The 26,587-nt window shown below is 48.4% G+C and overlaps 4 protein-coding genes across 7 annotated transcripts in view; 1 reads left to right on the forward strand and 3 right to left on the reverse strand.

Moving 5' to 3' along the window:
* Positions 1-2,031: 2,031 nt before the first annotated feature.
* Positions 2,032-3,722, reverse strand: exosc3 (exosome component 3). The gene is made up of 4 exons (XM_084699201.1): positions 3,441-3,722; positions 3,026-3,175; positions 2,715-2,866; positions 2,032-2,526 (listed from the first exon to the last, which is right to left on the reverse strand). Exons 1-4 carry the CDS (start codon positions 3,711-3,713, stop codon positions 2,319-2,321), a joined length of 783 nt encoding a protein of 260 aa, XP_084555327.1. The 5' UTR covers positions 3,714-3,722; the 3' UTR covers positions 2,032-2,318.
* A 139-nt stretch (positions 3,723-3,861) lies between these two features.
* On the reverse strand, positions 3,862-5,311 carry LOC146301849 (putative pancreatic secretory proteinase inhibitor). Its single transcript, XM_084698910.1, has 4 exons — positions 4,954-5,311; positions 4,725-4,756; positions 4,402-4,514; positions 3,862-4,204 (listed from the first exon to the last, which is right to left on the reverse strand). Exons 1-4 carry the CDS (start codon positions 5,003-5,005, stop codon positions 4,159-4,161), a joined length of 243 nt encoding a protein of 80 aa, XP_084555036.1. The 5' UTR covers positions 5,006-5,311; the 3' UTR covers positions 3,862-4,158.
* Positions 5,312-6,027: 716 nt separating this feature from the next.
* nipsnap3a (nipsnap homolog 3A (C. elegans)) lies at positions 6,028-9,537 on the forward strand. Of its 3 annotated transcripts, none has more exons than XR_014758434.1 (6): positions 6,028-6,182; positions 6,953-7,163; positions 7,325-7,486; positions 8,424-8,573; positions 8,744-8,852; positions 9,030-9,537. XR_014758434.1 is itself a non-coding variant. In XM_084699460.1 (6 exons), exons 1-6 carry the CDS (start codon positions 6,108-6,110, stop codon positions 9,104-9,106), a joined length of 762 nt encoding a protein of 253 aa, XP_084555586.1. In that variant the 5' UTR covers positions 6,028-6,107; the 3' UTR covers positions 9,107-9,537. The 3 variants fall into 3 exon arrangements, 2 of the variants coding, with proteins under 2 accessions (XP_084555586.1, XP_084555666.1); XM_084699460.1 differs by having other exon boundaries at positions 8,766-8,852; XM_084699540.1 differs by having other exon boundaries at positions 6,048-6,182; positions 6,956-7,163; positions 8,766-8,852.
* Positions 9,538-9,629: 92 nt separating this feature from the next.
* Positions 9,630-26,587, reverse strand: part of abca1b (ATP-binding cassette, sub-family A (ABC1), member 1B) — a 36,500-nt gene continuing 19,542 nt past the window's right edge. For both annotated transcript variants that reach the window (XM_084699203.1, XM_084699202.1), the window contains 33 exons: positions 25,804-26,008; positions 25,581-25,694; positions 25,289-25,463; positions 25,064-25,195; positions 24,393-24,670; positions 23,877-24,097; positions 23,630-23,705; positions 23,174-23,424; positions 22,680-22,731; positions 22,464-22,586; positions 22,094-22,242; positions 21,658-21,782; positions 21,284-21,382; positions 20,629-20,818; positions 20,061-20,155; positions 19,920-19,952; positions 19,415-19,520; positions 19,234-19,308; positions 18,812-18,981; positions 18,110-18,287; positions 17,785-17,900; positions 17,083-17,227; positions 16,638-16,761; positions 16,389-16,518; positions 16,159-16,285; positions 15,115-15,177; positions 14,326-14,432; positions 13,822-13,963; positions 13,582-13,716; positions 12,641-12,744; positions 12,242-12,334; positions 11,490-11,733; positions 9,630-11,117 (listed from right to left, as the gene is read on the reverse strand). In XM_084699203.1, the coding sequence (XP_084555329.1) occupies positions 10,959-11,117; positions 11,490-11,733; positions 12,242-12,334; positions 12,641-12,744; positions 13,582-13,716; positions 13,822-13,963; positions 14,326-14,432; positions 15,115-15,177; positions 16,159-16,285; positions 16,389-16,518; positions 16,638-16,761; positions 17,083-17,227; positions 17,785-17,900; positions 18,110-18,287; positions 18,812-18,981; positions 19,234-19,308; positions 19,415-19,520; positions 19,920-19,952; positions 20,061-20,155; positions 20,629-20,818; positions 21,284-21,382; positions 21,658-21,782; positions 22,094-22,242; positions 22,464-22,586; positions 22,680-22,731; positions 23,174-23,424; positions 23,630-23,705; positions 23,877-24,097; positions 24,393-24,670; positions 25,064-25,195; positions 25,289-25,463; positions 25,581-25,694; positions 25,804-26,008 (4,536 nt within the window). In that variant the 3' untranslated portion in view covers positions 9,630-10,958. The remainder of the gene's footprint in view (positions 11,118-11,489; positions 11,734-12,241; positions 12,335-12,640; positions 12,745-13,581; positions 13,717-13,821; positions 13,964-14,325; positions 14,433-15,114; positions 15,178-16,158; positions 16,286-16,388; positions 16,519-16,637; positions 16,762-17,082; positions 17,228-17,784; positions 17,901-18,109; positions 18,288-18,811; positions 18,982-19,233; positions 19,309-19,414; positions 19,521-19,919; positions 19,953-20,060; positions 20,156-20,628; positions 20,819-21,283; positions 21,383-21,657; positions 21,783-22,093; positions 22,243-22,463; positions 22,587-22,679; positions 22,732-23,173; positions 23,425-23,629; positions 23,706-23,876; positions 24,098-24,392; positions 24,671-25,063; positions 25,196-25,288; positions 25,464-25,580; positions 25,695-25,803; positions 26,009-26,587) is intronic.

The raw sequence follows: 26,587 nt of genomic DNA on the forward strand, positions 1-26,587 counted from the left end.
TACAACTGCACTGCCAACGCGCACGCACACTGCACACACACACACACACACACACACAGACTGCACATGCAGTAACTGTCTGCTTAACCTCCTTTCTAATGACTCATTTCTTCCTTCACCCAAAATACGTTAATATTCCCACAATTTACAAATTCAAGCCACACTCTTTTAAACGAGGATGGTGTTTGTTTGAGCATTGTGGCATACCACTGTTTGTTTGAATGAGTTTGTTTTAAACGAATACCAGAACCTTCCAGAAATTATTTTCTTTGGCCCTGAGCTTACAGCCCCTGGTGCAACAGGTTTTACTAGTCAGAACCCTGGGGAGGCATAAACATGGGTTCACGGGATAAGCAGACTGGAAAAGGCATTCTGGAACGTTCCAAGTTAAATCCTATCCAGAAGCAAACTCCAGTCAATTTTCTCTGGTCTGAGAACGTATTACATCACAGATATCTGGCTAGGTGGAATTTCCACCATCTTTCTTGTGGCTTTGGTATCAACGGTTGTTTTATGTTCCCAAAACCGGGGTTCTACACTCCTCATGGCTCAGGTGCATATTCAGGTGCATGACACGCATGGGTGGTGCTCGTGTCACCGCAGGAAGACTGGTTGAAAGCGGGGACAGAGGTCGTTACAACTCAGTGGAGAACAAATCATTGCGTCACAGGTCGCGGGCACAAATCCCAGCCCCTGCTGGATGATATAGCGTCTGCAGCTAACTGTTGGTTAGACATTCTGCATCTCAAAACAATCTTGTCTGATTTTCTTTAAGAACAGTAATGCTTTTTCATCATCCGTGTGAGACGCGAACATTAATTTAACTTCCAAGCAATGTTTAGTGTGGGGCTACAGTTACAGAGGGGCAACTTTTTGGCTTTGCATTTCTCTCAATGTTGAAAAATCTTCACAAATCTGGCACATCTTTATTCCAACTGCTTACACAAAAACTTTTTTGACTTTTCCTCTTTTTTCCCCCAAAACTCAACATAAAAATCCAAGAATTGCAGACACAATGCAAAATGCCTCACATCTTTGGCAAAATGAAGCACTGCTTTCAAAATATCACAAACACATCTCAAAAGCAAACATTTGTCTTAGCTACGTTGCAAACACCTTTGCCATAATATTATATTTTTGCATACGTACAGTTATTCGAAACCTAAATCTCTTCTTTCATTAGCTCATATGTCTACGTATTTCTTCGATTAAACGCCCCGGCGTTTATTAAACATTCATTGTTGGTGCGGCGCTCTAGGCTAGCTGCCCTAGCATGCTAACATGTTAGTTCGCTACATTAAATGTTCTTTGATAGTTTGAACAGTTCGGTCTTCTAAATTACCGATTAAGCAACGAGTGAATGTCAATGTTAGCTAGCTCTATCTTAGTTGCTTTTTATTAACGCTGATTTGCAAGGAACGCAAGAACAGCGAGATTGCGAAAACACCTAGACTACTGTACTACATAGCCATATAAACTAGTTTAGCTTGCTAACGCAAGAGCACACAGTCTGTCTGTTTTTTCGAGTAGATAATCTAGACAGGCCAGACTGCTATTCGTTTCGTTTCTATTTTTTCGTAAACTTCCCTTCTAATACCGATTAACAGCTAGACTAATTTGCTAAGTAAGGTAGGCTGTTGATGTGATAGGCCTATTTGTAATGATGTGATATAACGTATTTAGCTAGCAGTGGACCCCTAGTGCAACACGAGAATGTTCTTTAAAATGACATGCTGCTTCTACCGTATTTCTGGGGCGGCGTTTATAACTACTAGTAAGTTGTTTATTATAGGAGCTATCGCTCGGTCGATACGTTCAGGCCTCAGTTTGATATTTCCCACAATGACCGAACGGTCGAGGTTAGTAAATTGTTTATTATATGGCATTTTTAGCTCTTTTCATTTTGAGGCAGAGTTCCGCCCTCTTTTGGACATTAAGATAACTACATTAGAGTAAATCTAGTAAATTGCATAGGTCAAACTTAAGGGGGAATTGTGAACCTAGAGAAAGATAAAAATGACCATCTCGAGATTTCTGATTAAAAAGTCATTTATGCAGAAATGTTTATTTTCTTTGAAAATATGAGCAAAAACAATCATCTGACTTCAGAACCATCCTCCCAGAGGTTAAGAGAAGTACAATGTCCTTACTCAGATATGAGTCCGTCAACCAACATGACGCAAATACGCCATAAAAAAGGCTCACGTATTAATCTAGGATCAATATCATACATCTTTGTTCTGAACGGGACCCAAATAACTCAATAAAACACAACGATAAATGTTCCCACGGATTGCTGTCATTTCCCGAGGCGTCCACTAGAATGCGCGGTCGACGACCCTTCTGAACAGCGCCTGGCGCTGCTGGGCACTCATGTTCTCACAGCTCTCCAGCAGGTTGGCGACGATCAGGGTCTGCTGCAGGCTCTTGGCTTTCACCCAGACACGCCCGTTCATCCCCACAACCAGCTCAAACGGGAACAGATTCTCCAGGTCTTTGACTACCTCGCTCTGCGGCGCCAGCAGCCTAGGCGGAGAAGTTATCAGTTTTAGAAGTTTGAATGTGTTGCGGTATTTCAAGCTTTTGTTATTTTTGTACATCTTGTGTGTGTGTGTGTGTGTGTGTATATATATATATATATATATATATATATATATACACATCACCTAACATCCGTTTCTTTGTTAAATTGTGTAAAACGTTGCGTTTAGTACCTGCGCACAAGTCCCAGCGACACCTTAAACATAAGACCCCCGGCTCCGAATATTCCCATCCCGTTGGCTCGTCCACAGCTGTCTATACACGTCAGTTCTGGCTCCATGTCTTTGTTAGCGATGATAAACTGGCCGTATACCAGATCCCCCACCTGCGTGAAACACAAAATCCTTGACGCAAATACAAAAATGGCCCTAAAGTGACTGCGCTGTCAACAGAACACTATGACACCGACCTGTAGCTACACTTTATTCATTTAAAAGAAGCTTTTATTCAAAGCGACGTACAAATAGTTAATGTGTAGGCCTACCTGTACGTTGGGTCTGTTACGCTTGGTGGACCCTTCAAATGCCAAATAGGACAGCGATGCTTGTTCACTCCCGCCCACGTCCACCTTGAAAATGTCACCCGACTTGACAGTAACAATGCCAATCACGGTCTCTCCCTTTGCAGGAACATACTGGGGGAAAGAAGAAGCACTAAGCACAAAACATTTTCTTTTTCTCCATAACCCTAACCTAGGGGTAAGCAAGTAGCTAGCTACCCTACTTTTGGTTAGCTATACAGATAGCTTATACTGTTGACGTTGCTAGCTAAACCCAACCCACGTGGCTATTTCTTGCTTATGTCATGAATTCCCAGGCAGGCAAAAAAAATATATATTTTATGTTGTAGTTAAATTATTATTATTTTAATACTATTGATGGTTAAAATAAACATCTTACTCGTCTTTGCTGTGAGTCAATCCAGTACAAATTTGGTTGCTTGTGTCGCAGAATTCCGCTTTTGCACACATGCACCTCATCTCCATTTCGTCGAAGTCCAGGACCACAAATGACTTTCAAGGGTTTACTGTCCGTTTCGCCTAATCCGAAAGAAAACGTATCACCCGGTAATAACACCTCGCCTACTTTGGTTTTAAAACAACTATGCATAGCGCTCTCCACTGTGTCCATGGTGTTTGTATACGATAGGGGAACCTGAATAATGTAGCACATGAAACCGAAGAAAATACACCTAAACAGGCTCCTGAGTCCTATAGCGCCCCTTATGGTTCATTTATGTTACTACAAGTAAAAGCCTTCAAACATATTTGATCAATTGTGTATTAGATCACTTATAAAGGAAAAACAAAAAGGCCTACAGTCAAATCTCTAGGTCTTTATTGCCAAAAGATTTAAAAGGAGAAAATCGGTTAAATACTCTTTACGTACATATGTTTTAATACAAAACAAATGTATCTTATAAAACGATTACATGACTGACTGAGTGTTGTATGGCTATGTTTGCATATCAGTGAGCTGCTGTGCATGTGTGTCCGTGTGTGTGGGCTTCAAAGCGTGTCTATGCTCTACGAACAACTAGGTCTTATCTAACATCACAAGAAGAACAACAACCCATTATACATGTGGTAATATCATTTGGAGTAGAGATTTATCATCTTCAGCAACTTCCATCTTTCACTATCAAGATGTCAGCATTGGTCTCCCTGTGAGAAAGAAGTAACAAAGGTCTTACAAAGTATCTGTATTGTTCAACTTTATTTGTCTCAATTTGTCTAGCCTGTGTGACGTTATTAAAAGGTGAAAATGGCCCAGGTTCATCACTGAACTGTAAGCGAACGTAATAAAACTAGCCTAATTTAGTCAACAAGGGTTAGACTTAAACGACAGAGAAGATACTCACAGCCTATGAACACACAGCGCACACTCGTTGGGGTAGGTGACTCCATCATTCCCACACACCGGTGAGTAGTTGAGAGGACACGCATGGGTGGTGCTCGTGTCACCGCAGGAAGGCTGGTTGAAAGCGGGGACAGAGGTCGTTACAACTCAGTGGAGAACAAATCATTGCGTCACAGGTCGCGGGCACAAATCCCAGCCCCTGCTGGATGATATAGCGTCTGCAGCTAACTGTTGGTTAGACATTCTGCATCTCAAAACAATCTTGTCTGATTTTCTTTAAGAACAGTAATGCTTTTTCATCATCCGTGTGAGACGCGAACATACCCTCCTGTAAAGCCTGGACTTATCCTCTGCGTCTGAAACCAATACAATAAAGTTATAAAATAAGAAATAACACAAATAAACGCGCAGCTGTTGAGATATCTCAACATGTTATTTCCCAAACTACAATTGATCATATGATCAATTGTAGTTTGGGAAATAACATATAGGCAAAATTTGAGAAAAAAACAAAAATAGCCTATATATATAGCAATTGTTAATAGTACCTTACCTGCACTGAAGAAGAGAACCACACACACCAGCAACAGTGTTTTCCCAATCATGATAAAATAGTCAGATATTAGCTGACAACTATAGTTGTCAATTACTCTTGGATGTCCAGGTAGGTTACTTTGAAACTAAATGTTATATTCTACTTCTCTGTCTTCTCTTCGATGTTCCCTGCTTAAGGCCTTGTGTCCGTATGCGGTTAGCGGGGTGTGCGGCGTTGTCATATAGCAGACGGTGCGTCTGGTGGGGGTGAAATAATGTAACCTTGTGTTGGAGTAAAGCTGATGTTTTGACGGCTGTGCGCCTGACCAAGCCCCCTGCGCCTGTTACGGGAGAGCCTCTCTTTTGTCCAGGCCTTTATTGAGGGATAAACATTCCTTCAGCTGAAATATTGCTGAGTGTGATCACAACACAGGGGGCGTGTGACATCGGTGGACAACACTGGGTGCGCTAATGAATACACGAATACATATTGTGCAAGAACAACTTTCTATGGTGTTGTCAGAACACGTTCCCCTGCCTGCCTGTTAGAGTCTGTTCCCGAGGGAGGGTGGAGAATGTGGAGATGACCAATATAGTAGAATGGAACTGTTAAAACTATGCACTTCGGATTGAAACACGTCTGTTAAGATAAACTGTAAATGTAAAATATAGCTTATTGAGTCTATGATGGGTCGAATGTGTCTACCTCACCGGACTTTTATGTTTTAAAAACTCACTTGGTGATATTTCTGCGACCTTTGAGCCTATCTGGTTGAATTTAGGCGTTTCTAGAAGAATAGGCTATTGTGTATTTCTCCAATGACTTTTTCAATGTTTTGTGAACACAGGGCAATTTCTAAATGTATAAGCAAGATATGAAAATGCAAGAACCATATTTAAAGGGGGTTAGAAGTGACAGTCAGGTATACCAAATACCTGAAACACATCCTCATAACAAGCAAACATTAGAAGAAGACATTTAATGTTTCATTTAGATTTTGCGAGTCGCTCCAACGCCTACACATCACAGGTTAGGCTTCATCAGTGCCATACAAACCGCAATTCATTTGGGCTCCTCTGAGTTTCCGTAGTTTGTAGACAAAACTGGAAAAAGTTTACTTCTGACCGTTCCCTTAGATGTCAGCGTGACCATCCATTCAGCGTTCATTCAATATGTTCACAATTAGGAATGCATTGCGCAAATCGTCGAAACTGGTAGCCAGCATTCACTCCAATACTGCGTTTGGGGTAAGATAATTTTTGGTCTGCCTTACTTGTTTACTCATTTTAAAACAATGGGCTATACAATTACGTGTGAATTTGACGTTAAATTAATTTGGGAATTCTCAAGAATTAGGTTTGTAAGATTGCCACTGCAAAGTCATTTGAAATGAAAAATGTTCTGCTACACGTGTGGATTTGCGAAATGTAGTGAAGGGAAATGCAGAAACAGATGCGTTTATGAGATCCCATACAAAATGTAGGCCTATCTAGTAGGCTATTCAGCACAATTGTTATTGGCACTAGTGCAATTTTGTAGACCTATTCTATAGTATAGTGGTTGTCTTCAGTTTCTAAAGAAACTATAACAAATAAAGTGTGGCATTTTAAGGTACTTTGCGTATGGTGTTGAACTCTGACCTTTGGACTTTGTGGAGATTCCAAAGGGTGCCTACGTTTCCCCTCCTGTTACGAGTATGCCATTGGTTTAGTCAGTTATGGCCAGTTAAGGTTTTATAACAATAGCCCACCTGAGGTAAAATCTGTCATCTAGGGAAAAAAACATGTTAAAAGTATAAAATGGTAAAACCTGTAATGAAGTTCAAGGGTTCATACAAGAGTCCTAAATTTGTATCTTAAATTACACAGATATTTTTGAAGCATGAGGTCCTGGGTTCAAGCTTTGCAGCTGGGAGGTCAGGTCGCAGTTCATTATTGGAATCTAAAGGATCGACTCCGCCCTTTTGTTACATATATTTGGCCACAAGGTGACATCATTTCCTTCGTTGCCTTTCCAGCAGCAACAGGCATGTATCTCCACTGGGCCTCAGCAGCAACACGGCACCTTTTACGAGTTTCGCACCTACTGCATCCGTCCGGAGAAGAACGCAGCCTTTCTAAAGCTGACCAATGAGAAGATCAATCTGCGCACAGCCCACTCAGAGCTGCTTGGGTACTGGACTGTGGAGTACGGAGGCCTGAACCAGGTTTTCCACATCTGGAAGTATGGTGAGAGGAAGATGAATAAATAAATGTTATGATTTAATTATTCTTAGCGTTGAAACATTCTCCAGTTGTGGTTATTCCCCCCAAAGGAATAACTATGTTCTCTCCTGTGAGGTGCCGGAAAAAGTCCATCAAATCTAAAAAAAAAAATCTTCCAACCCAAGACAGCTATTCTCAACGAGCAGGAGTGCGGGCAGCCCTGTCTCAGGACCCCACCTGGATTGAGGATTACATCTCCAAGGCAATGCCCATGCTGACGTCGCAGGATAATGAGGTCACTTACCTGGTCCCCTGGAGCCAGATTCAGATGCCTCCCAAGGAAGGCGGTGTGTAGCCACAGCACAAGGAACATCACATTTCACATTTGTACATTGGAGTGATTACACGTTGATGCAAAGACACTTGATCAATAAGTAAGGCCAACTTGGGTATAAGTGAACCAGATGGACATTCCTGTTTTCATCCTACATACTAAGCTGGCTCAAAGCAGATATCAGAAATCTCTCATCTCAACATTATGCCATCTGTTCTGATTTTAAAAGTCTGTGTTCATGTGGTTTTATAGATTTGGGATGTGTTGGTCTTGGGAGAGGGCAGTGAGTGGAATAATGTGTTTTTCCTGAGAGCAGATGAGTCTGCAACACTAGTTAGAACAGTGGCGGTCCTGGCACAGTTTGCGCCCCGGTCGAGTTTTTCACTTGCACCCCCTACCGCCGCCCCCTACCCCGTCGGCCGCCCACCGACAGCCCACCGAAAGAGCACCGCTACTACCTGGCGGCGACAAACGAAGGAAAATGCTGCATGGACCGTCTCAGCAAGCAGGGGTGCCTGCAGCTGCCTGAAGGGGGCGCCAATATGCCAATTCCCCACAAACTGAAATGATAGATAAGAGCCCGTGCCTAAAACCACCCCTGAGTTAGAACACCATGAGTTGGGGTCATGCCTTTTTCACTCTGGCCTTGAAAAACACAGGAAGAAGAGAAAACATCACATGACCATCTGTATCCTTGGTAGAGTCAGTGTGTCCCACAACTAACAGTATCGTGATCTCTGCCAGCTTCGTTAGACTGGATAGTAAAATAACTGGCACTTCAGGAAACAGCCGTGAGGGGTAAATGTCTGTAGCTGCACAATCATTTATGTTAAACTGAGGGGAAAGAAAAGAGCACGTGCGAACGTTCCCTCAAAAGATCTACGGTGGAAACCTCCAAGGCTAACGGTTTCCTTCCTAACGGTTGCTAACAAAGGCCTGCGTGTCTCCAGGGGTGTACGAGCTGGCGTCATTCCAGATGCACCCTGGGGGTCCGGCCGTGTGGGGCCAAGCCTTCCAGGCTGCCGTCAGCATCCACGCCAATCCCGGCTACGCTCACCTGGTGGGGGTCTTCAACAGCGAGTTTGGGCCGCTCAACACAGGTGAGCTGGGTCTACCCTCAGTTTTGTGGTGTGGGAAATACTGAGCCACTCAATTCTGATCCTCGATTTTCTGCCATACATTTCACGCGCACTGTTCCTATACGTTGTACGTCGCTGTGGATAAAAGCGTCTGTTAAATGAATAGGAGTGTAAAATGTGTGTGAGGGAAGAGTTCATGTCCCCTGTTTCCAGTCCATGTCCTGTGGTGGTTTGAGAGCGCCGACCAGCGAGCGGCGATACGACACAAGGCCCACGATGACGCCAGGGTGGTGGCTGCAGGTAAGAACAGTTCAACACCGCCCCCCCCCCCCCCCCCCCCCACGGCTCCACTCACCTCGCTACAAGACTCTCCACTATAGCCCTGACGGTCTCACTGCACGATGGTGGATCACATGATCACATGACCTGGAAGGTATGGAAGGTCTTCTTCTCAGTCTGTCTGTTCGTCCTCCACAGTGAGAGAGAGCGTCGCCTACCTGGAGACTCAGAGAAACAAGCTGCTGTTCCCCTGCTCCTTCTCCCCCCTCAAGTGACCCCCCCCCCCCCCCCAGTCAGGATTGTTCTATCTCGAATGGCCTGGTTTTCAGTTGAATGGCTTGATGATTATGGACATGTCTGTCAGTTTAAACTGGAACCTCATCAATGAATGCAGCTGGATTGTAAGGGACTCATGATGTCACCCTTAGTTGCCAGTAGATTTATCACATTAGATACTTTTTGGCCTTAATGACGACAGATTTGTGAAACTTTGGACCAAATCAAGTAGTGTGCAAAATCATGTTAGTCCTGTTGAATGTGTTTGATACATAAATGCTTATTACATCAAGTGAATGTGTCTTTATCATTGATTACATCCAGCTGTGATATAACGAATGTTATGTACTTAAACACTGCTTTACTTACTCAGTGAGGTCCCTGTCACTGTTCAAAAATGACTAACGTATTAAAGAACAATTTAAAACGATATTCTGCAATTTGATTTGTTTTGAGAGCACATTGTCCTGAGTTCCACAGTAGTTGTTGACATGAGTTGTAGGAACAGTGGATTTAGCAACGTTACAGATTTGTTCAGTTTTATTGTGTAAATAAGTGTTGTACAGGGTGAGTAACAGTTATTCCCACAGCTTTTCTAAAAACGTTTAAAAAAAAACTTATCAACCATTGAATAAAGAACGTTTGACTATCATTATTTTAGATAAAAAAAAAAAAAAAAACCTTTAACATAATTCTGTGAAAATTCCAGTGCAAAAAAGTTCAAAATAACAAAGTGTTTGGAATGTTCACTTCACCATGATGGGCCTAATCTCAGACGAGCTTCAATTTCAACTTCAACGCCCTTTTATGAAAAGGACCACCCATTGACTAATATCCCAATAAACGGTGTGTGATTACTTGGTCTCGGTGTGGGGAGCTTATATCGCAAATGACACCAGTGAAAAACGCCACTTCAAACCATACAGCAATCAATTACATTTTACCTAGATTATAACAACATTAACAGCCAACCAAGGGAATAACTGTGTTCTCTACTAGTGGTTAAGGTGACTTGTCTGTGGGCACTGGTTGAGGTATTGATAAAAATGTGGTTCGACAGTAAAAACAAATCTTTTTTTTTTTCTTAAAAAAAATCTATAAAATCTATTTTCTCTTACATTGTACAGCACTTCTGCATAGTGTGCCAAGCACTTTGATTGGATCATTTAAACAACACACATTTGTGAAAGTACATTCTTACATTTCCAATAATGCCACATGAAACTGAACTGGAAAACACCAATACAATCGTTCATTTTTGATCACTCACAAATATAAATAAAGGCTACACAATAAAAACAAAATCAAATGTAAAAAAAAAAAAAAAAAAAAATGAAATCAGATGTTGCAGTTCAGCCCTTGGCCTTTGAAAAATATTCTGATTCTTCATGTAATTCTGGTCGAGGAGTGAAAACAGAAATGGAAACGGACCCTGAATCTTAATCTTATCATTGTCTGACACCAAATGGAATTACACAAAGTGGAAAACTTCATGTACGCACGCACACACACGCACACACACACATGCACACACACACACGCACGCACACAACGCTGCAGCCTATCATCGGGCTAAAGCACTTGAGAAATTATGTCAGATATTCAAGTTTCTAATAACACTCTTGTTTCCTCTGGGCTGGGCCCAGCTTCTCCACGATGGGAATCCTTTGCATTGACTTGCATTGAGATCTCCAGTCAGACCCTGCGTGGGGCTCATCAACGACTGAATGATTATAATTAAGACAAGTGTTAAAATACTACTGTAGTAATAGACTGTACTAATACTAAAGGCCTTCTCTCCCCAGTCCCGCTTCCTACTTCCAGTTCCAGTTGGGAGTACAGACGGTGTTCTCACACATAGCTGTCAGTGTTTGGCTTCTCCTCAGCAGCGCTGCCCGAGGTTGAAGGCTGCTCCAGGACAGACAAGTCCACCGCCATGTCTTTGCGCTTCACCGAGCTGTCCTTCGAGTGATAGTCATCACTCTGGTCCTTGGCAAAGTTCACAAACACCTGGGGAGGTAAGGAGGAGGGATCCATTCATGCCAGGGACTGTGCAACCCACCCTCACCCTCCGACTACGAGAATACACCCTGTTATTATTTTAGCCTCTGTGAGGCAGGCTAAGCTGTCGTAAATGCAATCAAGTGATTACCACTACCATGTGCCAAGGTTAAGGATTCTTTGAAGAACACTGAACCTTGCAAATGTAATTCATTTAACTACAAACGGCTTAGGATAGTAAATAAGCACATAAATAAACTAAAACAAACAATGAAATTACATTTCTTTAAATACAGTACACAAAGAGTAACACATCTTAGTAACACATCTTAGTAACACATCTTTGGCATCTTGTTTGCGTGTGCGCGAGGCGGGCCTCACCTGGTCCAGCGTGGTCTGGGACACAGAGTAGTCCTCTATGCTCAGCAGGCCCTTGTTCTTGGCCAGGATGGAGAAGATGTGAGTGAGGGAGGTGAGGGAGGAGGGCAGCTGGTACTGCAGAATGTTCCGGTGCTTCTCCTTCAGGATGCTGCCCGGCAGCTCCCTCTCGATGAACTTCCTGACGGGCATCAGGTCTGGGTCGGGCCCGGCCACGCGCAGGATGATGGTGTAGCCGTCCCCGAACCTGGAGAGGAGGAGGAGGGGGAGAAGAGGAGGGGGAGAAGAGGAGGGGGAGGAGAGGAGGGGGAGGAGGGGGAGAGGAGAGGAGACAGAGAGGAGGAGGGGGAGGAGAGGAGGAGGGGAGGAGGAGGAGGGGGAGGAGAGGGAGGAGAGGAGGAGGGGGAGGAAACAGAGAGGAGGAGGAGGGGCAAGGGAGGAGGAGGGGGAGGAGAGGAGGAGGGGCAAGAGAGGAGGAGGGGCAAGAGAGGAGGAAGGGCAAGAGAGGAGGAGGGGGAGGAGGAGGGGCAAGAGAGGAGGAGGAGGAGGGGGAGGAAAGGACGAGGAGGAGGAGGAGACAGGGGAGAGGAAGGACAAAGTGTTGAAAACGGTCAGTGAAAACGCTCAACAAGCTTTGTGTTCCATACACATTCCAAGTCTCTACTGAGACTGTGGAGGGAGTGTAGAAGAGGATTCTCTGAGTGAAACCCAGGGAGCTCCTGTCTGACAGAGCGGCGCGGCGGTGAAGGTCTCACCGGTTCTTCAGGTGCTGCACGCTGCCCAGGCAGCGGAACCGGCCGTTCACCATGATGGCCATTCTGGTGCAGAGCGCCTCACATTCCTCCATGCTGCAGACACAAAAAGGCTTTACTAACTCCCGTACACGAGTCACTGACATTACGCTGCAGACACAAAATGGCTACCATCCTCCCTGCTCTCAGCCACAGTGTGACTCATTCATGCTGTAATGTGGAAGAAACCAGGAACACAGACATGCTAACAAGCAAATATCATCCAGATGTACACAGCAAATGTTGAACACCTAGATTAAAAACCTCAGGAAAGGTTCCCCCCCCCCCCCCCCCCCCACACCCTTCCTACCCCCTGAGACCTGTCGGGCTCAAGGGGGAAACGGAGGAAGGTGTCCTGGGTACCTGTGAGAGGTGAGCACCACGGAGCGGCCCTCCTTGATCACGCTGAGGATGCAGTTCCACAGCGCTCTCCTGGCCTTGGGGTCCATGCCAGTGGTGGGCTCGTCCTGTCACAAACAGCACGGCCAGGTTCAGGTTAGCCCACAGGTGCAGCAGGAAGCACACGCTGAACGCCAACAGCAGAGGGAAGCACGGCATCCACGGCATGACAGAGTCATGCCACGACTAACAGGCAGACGCCAAGTTCTCTGTTTCTCTCTGTGTCTCTCTCTGTGTCTCTCTCTGTGTCTCTCTCTGTGTCTCTCTCTGTGTCTCTCTCTGTGTCTCTCTCTGTGTCTCTCTCTGTGTCTCTCTCTGTGTGTCTCTCTCTGTGTGTCTCTCTCTGTGTGTCTCTCTCTGTGTGTCTCTCTCTGTGTCTCTCTCTGTGTCTCTCTCTGTGTCTCTCTCTGTGTCTCTCTCTGTGTCTCTCTCTGTCTCTGTTTTAAACAACAAACATGCTAAAGTGGTGTGACCCCTCTGTACCCGGCCCCCATCGGAGTGAAACTGCAAACTGCGTGTGTTCTCCCAGAACGCCCCTGGAGAGAGCGGAGGCGTGCCAACAGGAGGGTTTTAAGCTGGCCGTCTTACACAAGCTGCCCTGGGAGGACTATGTAACACTGGTCATGTGACAGGGGTTGTTGTTGTGTTGGCCTGTCTCACCCAAGTCACCCCCTGTTGCTGAACTGTTTGTGCAACAACTGTTTTTGTTCACTGCTGGGTCATAGGCCTCTTAAGGTCTGGATTGTGTGTGTTGGGGTGAGTGAGTATGAGTGAGTGCGTGTACATGTGTATGAGTGTGTGTGTGTGTGTGTGTGAGTGTAGGGCTGAATCTATATGCCAGTCATAATAAAACCATGGCAGAGTAGATCCTGGAGTACTGATAGGGTGCATGATGTTCTACCCACCAGGAAGACAACAGGAGGTCGACCAATCAGAGCCATGGCTGTGGACAGCTTCCTCATGTTTCCTCCGCTGTAGCTTCCCGCCGACTTGTCCACATACTTCACCAGCCCCAGCTTACGGATGCCCCACTCTGCCACCTAGTGGACCGGAGGAGAAATGACAAGTTTGTTTTATCTGGCAGGCTATGGTTTTTAAGAATAATGATAACACCACTCCCCTCACACACACACACACTCCCTCACCTCACAGACTTCATCCTCCGGCACGCCCCGGAGGATGGCGTAGAACTCCAGGTGCTCTCGTCCCGTCAGCAGGTCGTTGATGGCGTCAAACTGGGGGCAGTAGCCCATGTTCCTGTGCACCTCATCTATCTCTCTCAGAATACTGAACACACACACACACACACACACACACACACACACACACACACACACACACACACACACACACACACACACACACACACACACACACACACACACACACACACACACACACACACACACACACACACACACGTTAATGTATCAACATACCCAGAAATCTCTATTAACACTGTAGTTCCCAGAATCCTCATACACAGTCTAAACAAGCCCTCAGTCCATGTCAACAGATTACAGCCTTCCAGGAAACAAATGTTAAGTCTATAGAACTGGCATTGTGAGGGGGCCTTTGTAAACAAAGCAGGCTCAATCCCAGTCTCCAGCAGGTTAGGGTTGACAGGACCTTTGACCTGTGGGGCGTACCTCTTTCTGGCCAGGAAGGCCTCTCCGCTGGTGACCAGGGAGTCTCCTGTCAGCATCTTGAAGGTGGTCGTCTTTCCTGCTCCGTTCACACCCAGCAAACCAAAGCACTGAGGGAGGAGGACGAGGAGGAGGAGGTGAGGAGGAGGAGGGATGACAGGAGGAGGTGAGGAGGAGGAGGGATGACAGGAGGAGGAGGTGAGGAGGAGGAGGGATGACAGGAGGAGGAGGTGAGGAGGAGGAGGGATGACAGGAGGAGGAGGTGAGGAAGAGGAGGGATGACAGGAGGAGGAGGTGAGGAGGAGGAGGGATGACAGGAGGAGGAGGTGAGGAAGAGGAGGGATGACAGGAGGAGGAGGTAAGGAGGAGGAGGGATGACAGGAGGAGGAGGTGAGGAAGAGGAGGGATGACAGGAGGAGGAGGTGAGATGACAGGAGGAGGAGGTGAGGAAGAGGAGGGATGACAGGAGGAGGAGGTGAGGAGGAGGAGGGATGACAGGAGGAGGAGGTGAGGAGGAGGAGGGATGACAGGAGGAGGAGGTGAGGAAGAGGAGGGATGACAGGAGGAGGAGGAGGTGAGGAAGAGGAGGGATGACAGGAGGAGGAGGAGGTGAGGAAGAGGAGGGATGACAGGAGGAGGAGGAGGTGAGGAAGAGGAGGGATGACAGGAGGAAAGATGAGAGAAGGCGGCCTTTCTACATATAGTATTCAAATCATTTCAATAAAAATATGACACATCAAACAAAACAGAAACAGACGGATATTAGAAGTGGGCAGTTGTGCGTGGTGTTACCTCTCCAGGGGGGATTCCCACACACAGGCGGTCTACAGCCGGCTTCTGTTTCCTCTTGTAGACCTGCAACACAGACGACCACCTGGTCACATCATCAGGCCAGACCACCTGGTGACATCATCAGCCCAGACCACCTGGTCACATCATCAGGCCAGACCACCTGGTCACATCATCAGCCCAGACCACCTGGTGACATCATCAGCCCAGACCACCTGGTGACATCATCAGCCCAGACCACCTGGTCACATCATCAGCCCAGACCACCTGGTCACATCATCAGCCCAGACCACCTGGTCACATCATCAGGCCAGACCACCTGGTGACATCATCAGCCCAGACCACCTGGTCACATCATCAGCCCAGACCACCTGGTCACATCATCAGCCCAGACCACCTGGTCACATCATCAGCCCAGACCACCTCGCTGCTAAACACAGACCATTTTTGACTCTGACCACTATCTGTACATTGTTGTGGGTAGAAGCTACATGTCTGACCCTGACCCTGACCCAAGTCTGACCCTGGTGATCTAGTGATCACTCTCTGTAGTGTGAGTCTGACCCTGGTGATCTAGTGATCACTCTCTGTAGTGTGAGTCTGACCCTGGTGATCTAGTGATCACTCTCTCTGACCCTGGTGATCAAGTGATCAATCTCTCTGACCTTGGTGATCAAGTGATCACTCTCTCTGACCCTGGTGATCAAGTGATCACTCTCTCTGAACTTGGTGATCTAGTGATCACTCTCTCTGACCCTGGTGATCAAGTGATCAATCTCTCTGACCTTGGTGATCAAGTGATCACTCTCTCTGACCCTGGTGATCAAGTGATCACTCTCTCTGACCCTGGTGATCTAGTGATCACTCTCTGTAGTGTGAGTCTGACCCTGGTGATCTAGTGATCACTCTCTGTAGTGTGAGTCTGACCCTGGTGATCTAGTGATCATTCTCTCTGACCTTGGTGATCAAGTGATCACTCTCTCTGACCCTGGTGATCAAGTGATCACTCTCTCTGAACTTGGTGATCAAGTGATCACTCTCTCTGACCTTGGTGAGCTGGCGGAGCTCCAGGATGTCTCCGTGGCCGAGGCCGTGAACGATCCTCTGCCTCTCCCGGGCCACGTCCTCGTCCTCCTCCCCGATCGGCCCCAGCTTGGTCAGGGTGCTGGTGGGCCTGCACACACACACACACACGGTGAAGGGAGAGGGATGGCTTTACCACACACAGGCTGGGGGTTAACACCTGGTTGTGTGTGTGTGTGCGTGTGTCCTCTCACTTGGCCTTGATGAAGAAGCGGTACTGGATGAGCACGGTTATGATGAAGAACACGGCTCCCTCCACAGCCATGGCAAACAGGTTCTTCCCCACCATGTCCCACTCCAGAGGGGAACGCAGACGGTTCTCCCCTGAGGACGAGAAACCAGAGAGCTTAGAGAGCTGGCAGCACACACACACACACACACACACACACACACACAGCAACAGAGAGCGTCTGGGCTATGGAGAGAAGCGCAGCACGTCTTACCAAATCTCTCCAGGGCGTCTGCCATGGCCTGGTTCTTCACCATGTCGATGAGGCCGCGGCCCAGGCAGAAGTGAGGGAAGATCAGGAAGACGTTCTTCAGGATGTCGTTGATACCTCCGATCTCCTGGAAAACACAGGCAGGGAACGACACCGTTCAGTCAACAGGGTTTAATGTAGGTCAGAGCAAACCAGCAGGTGCTGACAATGTTGTAAACTAGCACAATAGATGGACTGAAATATAGATGGATAAAACAGATCTTAATTGATTTCAGAAGGGAAATTATACATAAATAATTATGGACGGATGAGATAGATATAAGTTACAAATGGATGGGTTATAGAGGCAATGGATAGATGCCTTCTTATTGGTCAGTTGACAGAGAGTGACAGAGAGTGTCACTGATCGTGGAGGGGGAGACTAGAGACAGTGGAGGTAAGGACCTACCTTGTCTCCAAACAGCTCCATGACGAAGGTGGAGATGGAGCCGTTGATGCCGATGAGGATGTTGACGCTGGTGAGAACCACGTAGGCCGTGCTGGGGATCTTGAAGAAGAAGGAGGCCGGGTACATCAGGGGGGTGATGGACCACCTGGGGAACACAGGAGGATGGATCAGGGGTAGAGCATGGGGATGGATCAGGGGTAAAGCATGGGGATGGGTACAGCTCAGGGGTAGAGCATGGGGATGGATCAGGGGTAGAGCATGGGGATGGGTATAGCTCAGGGGTAGAGCATGGGGATGGGTACAGCTCAGGGGTAGAGCATGGGGATGGATCAGGGGTAGAGCATGGGGATGGGTATAGCTCAGTGGTAGAGCATGGGGATGGGTACAGCTCAGGGGTAGAGCATGGGGATGGGTACAGCTCAGGGGTAGAGCATGGGGATGGGTATAGCTCAGGGGTAGAGCATGGGGATGGGTATAGCTCAGGGGTAGAGCATGGGGATGGATACAGCTCAGGTGTAGAGTACAGACTTGGCTGCAGATCAAGAGGTAACAGGTTCAAATCCCCCTCTCGGACATTGAGAGGCGGAGATTCAGAGTCAGGTGACCTCAGCGCTAGGATGTGATTGGGCCGTGGTGTTTGTTCAGAGTCAGGTGACCTCAGCGCTAGGATGTGATTGAGCCGTGGTGTCTGTGACAGCGTACCCGTAGAGGAGCAGCAGCAGGGCCAGAGCAGGAAGGTTGTTGGACGACACGTAGGCCTTCTGCTGGAAGCTGATGAAGATGATGATGACGAGGGTGGCCGGGACCACGTAGTTACACTGCCACACAACCAGGGTTTGAGGTCAAAGTTGAAAAACAAGCTCTCGTGTTTACATTTAGATTTTACGCTTCTAAAGAGCTCTCGTTCAACTTTTCGTGCTCACACCAAAACTAAGACATTTGTGCAGTTTCATTTTCCATAACGAGCACACGCACACACTGATGTCATCGTCGTTCCCTTTCATCCATGTCCCCCCCGCTGTCTCACCATGTCCCAGATGAAGTTGGCACACCAGTAGAGCAGAGGCTGAACGCCGTTGATGAACTGCATGTGCTTGGCCTTGTTCACTCTCTCCTGGATGAGGAACACCACAAAGCTGGCCGGCACGAAGGACATGGCGAAGATCACACAGATGGACACCAGCACGTCTACTGAGGTGGTCATCCTGGAGGAGGGAGGGGGAGGGAGAGAGAGAGAGAGGAGGACAGGTGGTCAGTGAGGTGGAAGAACACATGAGATAACACTGTTGGAAAGTGTTGTTGGCATCAAAGTCGTTTTCTGTTACAGCAAATGAAACCATTAAATGGTATAAGATCTTGTTCCCTAGTAACAGGTTTATAGTGACGTGGTGTTGGATTAAGTATCCTGAAAGCAGCTACTAATGACCCTATGACTGCTTTGTGTAATGCAGTCATTGGTGAGGTAAGAACATAATGTTCTTACAAAGAACTCTGCCCACCTCTTCAGAGAACTCCTTAATCCAGTTTTGGTTGCACAGTATAAACCCTGTCAATACTGGGAATTCGAGCTGCGAAGTTCAGTTTGTGTCCCAGTAACGAGGCCAGTAGAGGAAAGAGATGGAGAGGGAGAGAGAGAGAGGAGGAGGTGAAAGCGGGGATGAATAAAATCCCTATCAATCCTTCCATCCATCTCGGGTCACATGATCCTAACCCTCGTGGAGGTACTTACAGCGCCACCTGGGACAGCTGCTCCTTGGTGAGGTTGAGGGGGTGGTTGAAGGCAGAGATGCCGTACTTGTTGGGGTCGTGACCCTCGGGCAGGTTGGCGCGCAAGATCCCATTGTTCATGACGTTGATGAAGCTTCCGATGCTGTGCCAGCCCTTGTTGTTGAACCAGATCTAGGGGAGAGAGAGGGAGTCGAGGTTTATACGAGGCAACATACTGTCTGTCTTCAGCACCCGGAATGTGTTCACCAAGATGGTTGTCTTCTGCGTCACAGTGGAAGAGAGGAATGCTTGGATTTGGTCTGGTCTTTTCATCGTGTCATTTCACGTTTTTTTTGCTTTACTATTTCCATGTGCTCTCGACTTTATGCACTTTAGTTTTGTAGAAGCAGGAGAGTGTTGATAGGAGTGCGACAAGCCACGTACCTTAACGTTGTTCTTGGTGTCCATACCGTTGATGAAGCCAGACAAACCGTCGAGGAATCGATCTGCTGCAGCTCCCTGAAATAAGCACAAAAAAAAAACATTTTTGAAACCGATAAATTGTTCTTGGTGGATGGAAGCAGCGATGGATGTTTCTCTATCAAATTAAGATAATCAGACTAACCTTCTGCAGTTCGAAGATCTTCCGGACTCGATCTATGGCGTCGTCGATCTCGTCAGCAGGGGGCAGCACCTGCGTGCTGCGGGCACCGAAGGAGAATCCTCCATACCTGCACACCGTTCAGGATTACATCAAACTTTATTTGTACAGCCTTTTTTACAAGCAATGTCACAGAGGGCTTCAGAGATGCCCTCAGATCGGCACCTCTAACCCTAACCCTAACCCTCAGAGAAGATGAGGACAAACTCTGAGTGAGTGTGTGTGTGTGTGTGTGTGTGTGTGTGTGTGTGTGTGTGTCTGTCTGTCTGTCTGTCTGTCTGTCTGTCTGTCTGTCTGTCTGTCTGTGTGTGTGTGTGTGTGTGTGTGTGTGTGTGTGTGTGCGTGCGTGTATTTCCATGTGGATCATGTCAACACAACAACATTTAAAATCATGTCAACAAAGTGAAACTGACTTTTCACTGTATGAAAATTATATTTGTAAAAAAAAAAAAAAGGATTTGAAACATACCTAAATTCATTGACCCAGATCTTGTTCTTCAGACTGAAGAGAATAGAAAATTCAGTTGATTAATAACATGGTTTGTCAAAGTTAGCATTAAACAGAAGTGTTCTCCTTCAGATAGGGCATGCGGTGTACTGTATGTTATACCTCCTCCCAATAATCTGAGCGTAAGTCTTCACAAGGTAATCTGAGATGTTTCTTCCAGTCAGGTTGAGCAAGGTGTCTGTGGCACTGATTTTAATCTGAGCGACAAAAGCAGGAGGTTAGTTCCATGAATCAGATTACAAAATCAGATTACAAGATCTCTTTCTGGCAACAGATCCTGGTGTTTTATATTAACGATGAGGTTCCTGATTAAAGTTCAACCCTGGTAGCCCAGATGTTATGTTACACCATGCCTGGTATAATACACAGTGTTCCTTGACTCGAGACCCACACTACCTCTTCTCATTTCTGCTTTATTGTGACACAGTGTAGAATGACAGGAAGTGTGGTAGAGAGAGGGGAGGACATGCAGGAAATCACTTCAGGTCATTTGTAAACACTACCAGTCTCCCCAGGCAAGGTCAGGTGTCTGAGAGGTCAAAGGTCAGGTGTCTGAGAGGTCAAAGATCAGGTGTCCGAGAGGTCAAAGGTCAGGTGTCTGAGAGGTCAAAGGTCAGGTGTCTGAGAGGTCAAAGGTCAGGTGTCTGAGAAGTCAAAGGTCACGGCTCACCTGGGGGGGTGGCAGGCCGCCGGCTCCTGCTGGACACTCCGGAAGCATCTTTTTCTGTCCGTTACAGGTGCAGAAGCAGGGGGGCGACGGGTTCGCCAGGGTCCAGTTCCCTGAGCTGAAGAGGCTCTGGACGCTCTCTGGAACCTCGGGGGCCGACCAGTCCTCATCGCCCATCGTACACGGAGCGTCACTACAGGGAGGGGGGAGGGAGAGAGAGAGTCACTACAGGGAGGGGGGAGGGAGAGAGAGTCACTACAGGGAGGGGGGAGGGAGAGAGAGTCACTACAGGGAGGGGGGAGGGAGAGAGAGAGAGTCACTACAAGGAGGGGGGAGGGAGAGAGAGAGAGAGTCACTACAGGGAGGGGGGAGGGAGAGAGAGTCACTACAGGGAGGGGGGAGGGAGAGAGAGAGTCACTACAGGGAGGGGGGAGGGAGAGAGAGTCACTACAGGGAGGGGGGAGGGAGAGAGAGAGTCACTACAGGGAGGGGGAGGGAGAGAGAGTCACTACAGGGAGGGGGGAGGGAGAGAGAGTCACTACAGGGAGGGGGGAGGGAGAGAGAGTCACTACAGGGAGGGGGGAGGGAGAGAAAAGGGAGTAAGAGAGAGAGAAAGAGAGTGTCTCTGTGTCTTCTCTCCAGGACACACAGAACTCACGGTATAGTTTCTCCTTCCATGCAGCGGGTTCCAAACGCAGGGCTGTCAGTCAGGGCTCGGAGCAGGGCCTGCATGTTCACGTCCTGGGGGGCATCGTCACTGAGGACAGGGGCGGAGAACAACCGTCACATCCTGTCTCAAGACGCCCGTCTAACACAACGCTGGTTCCATCAGAGTACCTTTCCCTCTGCCTGACAGCTGACAGGCCAGGGACAGGGAACGTAGGGGCGACCAAGGAGACAACTTACAGGAAACGGCCCAGACGGGAATCGAACCCAGGCCCAGAATATGCTCTGTGTGTATATCACTTGGGGATAAAAGCCTGGTGCTGAGGGCCAGGGCCAGGGCTGCGGAGGGAGGGAGGGAGGGGCTACCTGATGAAGGTGACCTGCTCCTCGTACATCCAGGGCTGCAGCTCCAGGCTGGGGTACTTCCCAAAGGGAGGCACGATCAGGCTGAACACCAGGGCGATGCACACAAACACAGCAGGGAGCACGATCTAGCAGGAGAGGAGGACACCGGTCACACAGCTGTCACACACCAGCACAACCACACTTGGGCACGGCGTCTGACTGCAGGACAGGAAGTCACGGGTTCAAAAACAACCCCTGGACTTTGTATAGCTCGGTGGTTGGAGCATTTGACTCCAGAACAAAAGGTTGCAGGTTCAACCCCCCCATACTATAACAATAACATCCCCACTACAAGATAACTGCAGTGATAACAACATATCTCAGCTACCCACAGATACATTGTTACAGGCGTAGGACTAAAAGAAGAACAAGAAATGTGAATCCAGTTGGGTCGTACCTGAGCGAAGAAGCCTTTTCGGGAGCGACGAGCATACAGAAAGCGCTTCCACATCAGGGCGATAAACTGCTGTTTCTTCAGACTCCAGCCAGTCACCTGGTACGAGCCCTTACCCTCAAAACAACCCAGCAAGTCGGTCTCTTTGGGCTCTACATGATAGAACAAACAGGAGCTGTCAGCAAGCCTTCATAATCAATCCACCAAAGTCTACCCAAATCTAAAATCCGACAGAAGTAATCAAACTAAGTGTTCTACTGTGTATGTGTGTGTTACAGAGTGTATGTGCTGGAGAGTGTGTGTGTTGCAGAGTGTGTGTGTGTGTTGCAGAGTGTGTGTGTTGTAGAGGGTGTGTGTGTGTGTGTTGCGTTACCGGGGTCTGCGTCAGAGTCGTTGTCGTCTTTGTTGTCGTCGTCCTCAGTCAAAGGTTTAAGGCAGCTCTGGTGGTCGCCCCCGAAGGCGTGTCGCCGCCGCCGACGCACAGGGAGGGTTCCGTCTAGACAGAGAGAGAGAGAGGGGGGGAGGGGGAGTTGAGCTGTGGCCTAGAAAAGCGCAACATCACTACAGTGCTGCTGGGAGGACGCCTCACCTGAAGGGACCTCTGTGTCCACTCCATTGTCCTCCGCCACCTTCAGGAAGATCTATGAGTACACGGAAAAAAGACCCGGTCAAAAAACCCGACACACACAAACAGCACAGAGAAAAACACAGAACCTACAAAGTACAAACCTTCAACGAAACTAGGTTTCATGATTAAACAATTAACCGTGTAACCGTGGACCGACAATACCAACGTAGTGGTTAATTACATTTAGTCATTTAGTAGACGCTCTTATCCAGAGCGACTTACAGTAAGTACAGGGACATTCCCCTGAGGCAAGTAGGGTGAAGTGCCTTGCCCAAGGACACAACGTCATTTGTCACGGCGGGGAATCAATCTGGCAACCTTCTGATAACCAGTCCGACTCCCTCACCGCTCAGCCATCTGACGATCTGGTTAATACTATCGCCTGAACCAATTTAGAGACTATATCGCTGATATAACGTGCTTCCCTAAACAAAACAAACGGCGCCGCCCCCCACCTCCTCCAGCGTGGTGTCTGAGACGCCGTAGCTTGAGATGCCCAGAGCTGACAGGTGCTGGTCCAGGTCTCTGAACAGCTCCACAAAGGCTCCGTCCTTGGCCGCGCCGTAGGGCAGGATGTAGGTGAGCTCGTGGCCCAGGTCCTCCACCAGGCGAGCAGCGTGCACGTGCTTGAAGATCAGGCTGGAGATCAGAGGCACGTCCGGGGGGACGAACGTCCCCTCGCTGATGGAGGCAGCATGGCCGTTCTCTGGAGCGGGACAAAGACATTTTATCATTCAATATCGAGGATGTTGGTTGCTTGTAATAAAATGTTATGCAAATTACAGTCTTCATTTATCCAAAGCGACCTACCGCGGGGAGCTGAACCTGCAATCCCATTGACCTGCATTGCAATCGCTCTAACCACTTAACTGTCCCCATCCCCTAAAGGATGACCCTGGTTGGATGCTTACCGATGGTGGCAGCCTCGCTCTCGTGCTCACTGCCAAGTCCTGCGTCTGAGCTGCTGACTGAGGCACACTCCTCCTCCTGGGACAGGGGTCAACAGGTCAAACATTATCAGTATTCTTTATAATCTGGGTTTTTATAAACTTCTTTGTGTCCCCCCTCCCCATACAACAGCTGTGAGCCCAGGACGACCCTCAGCTCCACCCTCAGGTAAGAGGAGAGAGGTTTCAGACGAGGCTCCTGCTTTCTCACCTTCTTGCTGAAGGAGACGGTGCTGGAGGAGTTCCTGCAGGAGCTGAGGGAAGGTTCTGGATCCTTCTTCACCAGCGTGAGGTAATATCCTGTCCCCAGCTGGTTCTTCAGGAAGAGGGAGGAGCCCACGCAGCACAGCTTCCCGTGGGAGATGATGGCGATGCGGTCGCCCAAGATGTCCGCCTCGTCCATGTGGTGGGTGGAGAGGATGATGGTGCGACCTGAGGGGGAGGAGGGCAAGAGGTCGCTGGTTAGTGGATGGTTGTTGTTTGTTAAGGGTCCTTTGGTGCAGTTTGATTGGATACAGAAGTGTGTGTGTGATTTGTGTGGTGTGTGCAACATTGTTATTCGATACACTGCTTTAACACTGCTGTTGAAACATAAATATCTCTCTATGTTCCATCCAAAGTATCCATCCATCCATCCTTCGAACTATTTTCATAACCTCTGCCAAAAACTTGAGTCATTTCTAAAGCATTCTCCTTAACGTGGCCGCCCCGCGTTGGGATTCGTTACCTTGGCGATAGTTGAGCAGGAGGTCCCAGATGCCCCTGCGTGCGTAGGGGTCGACTCCAGCGGTGGGCTCGTCCAGGATCACGACCTTCGACCCCCCCACGAAGGCCAGCGCCACGGACAACTTCCTCTGCATGCCCCCCGACAGGGTGCTGCTCCGGGAGCAGCGCTTGTGAGACATGCCCATGTCCTGGAGGGACTGATCCATCTCCCCCTTCACCTGCTCCTCAGACAGCCCCTTCAGGCGGGAGTAGAACCAGATATGCTCCTCCACGGTCAGCCTGAGGGACACATCACGTTTGATTTGGATAACCCTTCTAAAAACACTGCTGTCAACTGCGAATATAGTCGATATAGGGGGTCAGATGGCTGAGCAGTTAGGGAGTCGGGCTATTAAATCAGAAGGTTGTTGGTTCAATTCCCAACGCACTTCACCCTACTTGCCTCAGGGAAAATGTCCCTGTACTTACTGTAAGTCGCTCTGGATAAGAGATAAGTAAAGATAAACATGAACAAATACAATAAAGATTCAACCCAATCACACCCTCTCTTCCAAACTTCCTCACTCCACCTCAGCTCTGGACGGAAACAGACATTCTCTGCGTCACACAGTGTTAAAGCCGTGCTGCTCAGCCGGCTGTGGGCCGTGCAGACGGTGAGCGGTGAGGTCTTACATGCTGAACAGAACGTTGTGCTGAGGACACACCCCCAGGCTCTGTCTGATGGTGCTCAGCTCTGATCGGATGTCCCTCCCCATGATATAGGCTGTGCCGGAGGTAGGCGGGAACAGGCCGGTTAAAATAGACCTGGACAAACAACAAAGTTTAAGTTTTTTTTTTAACATTTGACTAGATTTTAGATGTTGGTTGTAGTCTATCCGAGTGTGGTAGTGTGCTTACATGGTGGTGGTTTTCCCAGCTCCGTTGTGACCCAGGAAGGAGGTGATCTGGCCCTCGTAGAAGCCCAGCGTCAGGCCGTCCACCGCCAGCTTCTTCCCATGGCGGTACACCTTCACCAGGTTCTCTATGTACACCCCCGGCTCCAGGTGGGCTGGTTCCTCCTCCACACACACAGCTGGACAACAACAACAATGTCAACAACAACGATGAACAAGCAAGGTGTTTTGTGATGTGGTAACAGTGTTTCCAACAGAATAAATTGGAGCCGAAAATGACCCCAAAATGATCTCACCTCCACGGTTTCCCTTCCGACCCTGAGGAACTTTGGTCTTCCTGTTCTCACCTTCTCCAAACCAGTAGGACTTAGTGAAAGGGAAAAACCAAGGACGGGGAATCCCATACTGACCTGAAACACACCACACACACACACACACCCCCCCCAGAATATGTATAAGTGACTGCAAAGCATCCAATTGAACAGCCTCACAAAAAGCGACATCCACGTTCAAACTCACCGGGGAAAACGGACTCGATGTACCAGGTCATGAGTCCGTAGAGGAAGGAGTCAAAGTACATGAGGATGATGGCGGTGGTGAGGCTGTAGTCGTCCCCCTCCATGGGGCTGGACACCAGGTTGCTCCACTGGATGCCCACCCCCTGCTCCTCGAACAGGGCAAAGTACTCGCAGCCAAAGCCGAACGCCACCGGAGACAGCAGGCTCTGGAGAGAGGAGTACAAGGACGTCAGGCTCTCTGAGGAGGACACTGTCTCTCTGAGGAAGACACGGTCTCTCTGAGGAGGACACAGGCTCTCTGAGGAGCACACGGGCTCTCTGAGGAGCACACAGGCTCTCTGAGGAGGACACGGTCTCTCTGAGGAGGACACGGTCTCTCTGAGGAGGACACAGGCTCTCTGAGGAGGACACAGTCTCTCTGAGGAGGACACGGTCTCTCTGAGGAGGACACGGTCTCTCTGAGGAGGACACGGTCTCTCTGAGGGAGCACACAGGCTCTCTGAGGGAGCACACAGGCTCTCTGAGGAGCACACAGGCTCTCTGAGGAGCACACAGGCTCTCTGAGGAGGACACGGTCTCTCTGAGGAGGACACGGTCTCTCTGAGGAGGACACGGTCTCTCTGAGGAGCACACAGGCTCTCTGAGGGAGCACACAGGCTCTCTGAGGGAGCACACAGGCTCTCTGAGGAGCACACAGGCTCTCTGAGGAGGACACGGTCTCTCTGAGGAGGACACGGTCTCTCTGAGGAGGACACGGTCTCTCTGAGGAGGACACGGTCTCTCTG

The sequence above is a fragment of the Hypomesus nipponensis genome, chromosome 1 (assembly GCF_054491055.1).
Source record: "Hypomesus nipponensis isolate SF chromosome 1, ASM5449105v1, whole genome shotgun sequence".
Lineage (NCBI taxonomy): Eukaryota > Metazoa > Chordata > Actinopteri > Osmeriformes > Osmeridae > Hypomesus > Hypomesus nipponensis.

Excerpts from the sequence above, each read along its gene's own strand:
- exosc3 (XM_084699201.1), bottom strand. The coding sequence starts at position 3,713 with ATGTGCTACATTATTCAGGTTCCCCTATCGTATACAAACACCATGGAC. Across the intron at positions 3,176-3,440 it reads TTGACTCACAGCAAAGACGA|TATGTTCCTGCAAAGGGAGA; the intron begins GTAAGATGTTTA and ends TCTTTCCCCCAG. Across the intron at positions 2,527-2,714 it reads TCGCTGGGACTTGTGCGCAG|GCTGCTGGCGCCGCAGAGCG; the intron begins GTACTAAACGCA and ends TTCTCCGCCTAG.
- nipsnap3a (XM_084699460.1), top strand. The coding sequence starts at position 6,108 with ATGTTCACAATTAGGAATGCATTGCGCAAATCGTCGAAACTGGTAGCC. Across the intron at positions 7,164-7,324 it reads TTTCCACATCTGGAAGTATG|ACAGCTATTCTCAACGAGCA; the intron begins GTGAGAGGAAGA and ends TTCCAACCCAAG. Across the intron at positions 8,853-9,029 it reads CGCCAGGGTGGTGGCTGCAG|TGAGAGAGAGCGTCGCCTAC; the intron begins GTAAGAACAGTT and ends CGTCCTCCACAG.
- LOC146301849 (XM_084698910.1), bottom strand. The coding sequence starts at position 5,005 with ATGATTGGGAAAACACTGTTGCTGGTGTGTGTGGTTCTCTTCTTCAGT. Across the intron at positions 4,515-4,724 it reads AGTCCAGGCTTTACAGGAGG|CCTTCCTGCGGTGACACGAG; the intron begins GTATGTTCGCGT and ends GCTTTCAACCAG. Across the intron at positions 4,205-4,401 it reads GCGCTGTGTGTTCATAGGCT|GGAGACCAATGCTGACATCT; the intron begins GTGAGTATCTTC and ends TCTTTCTCACAG.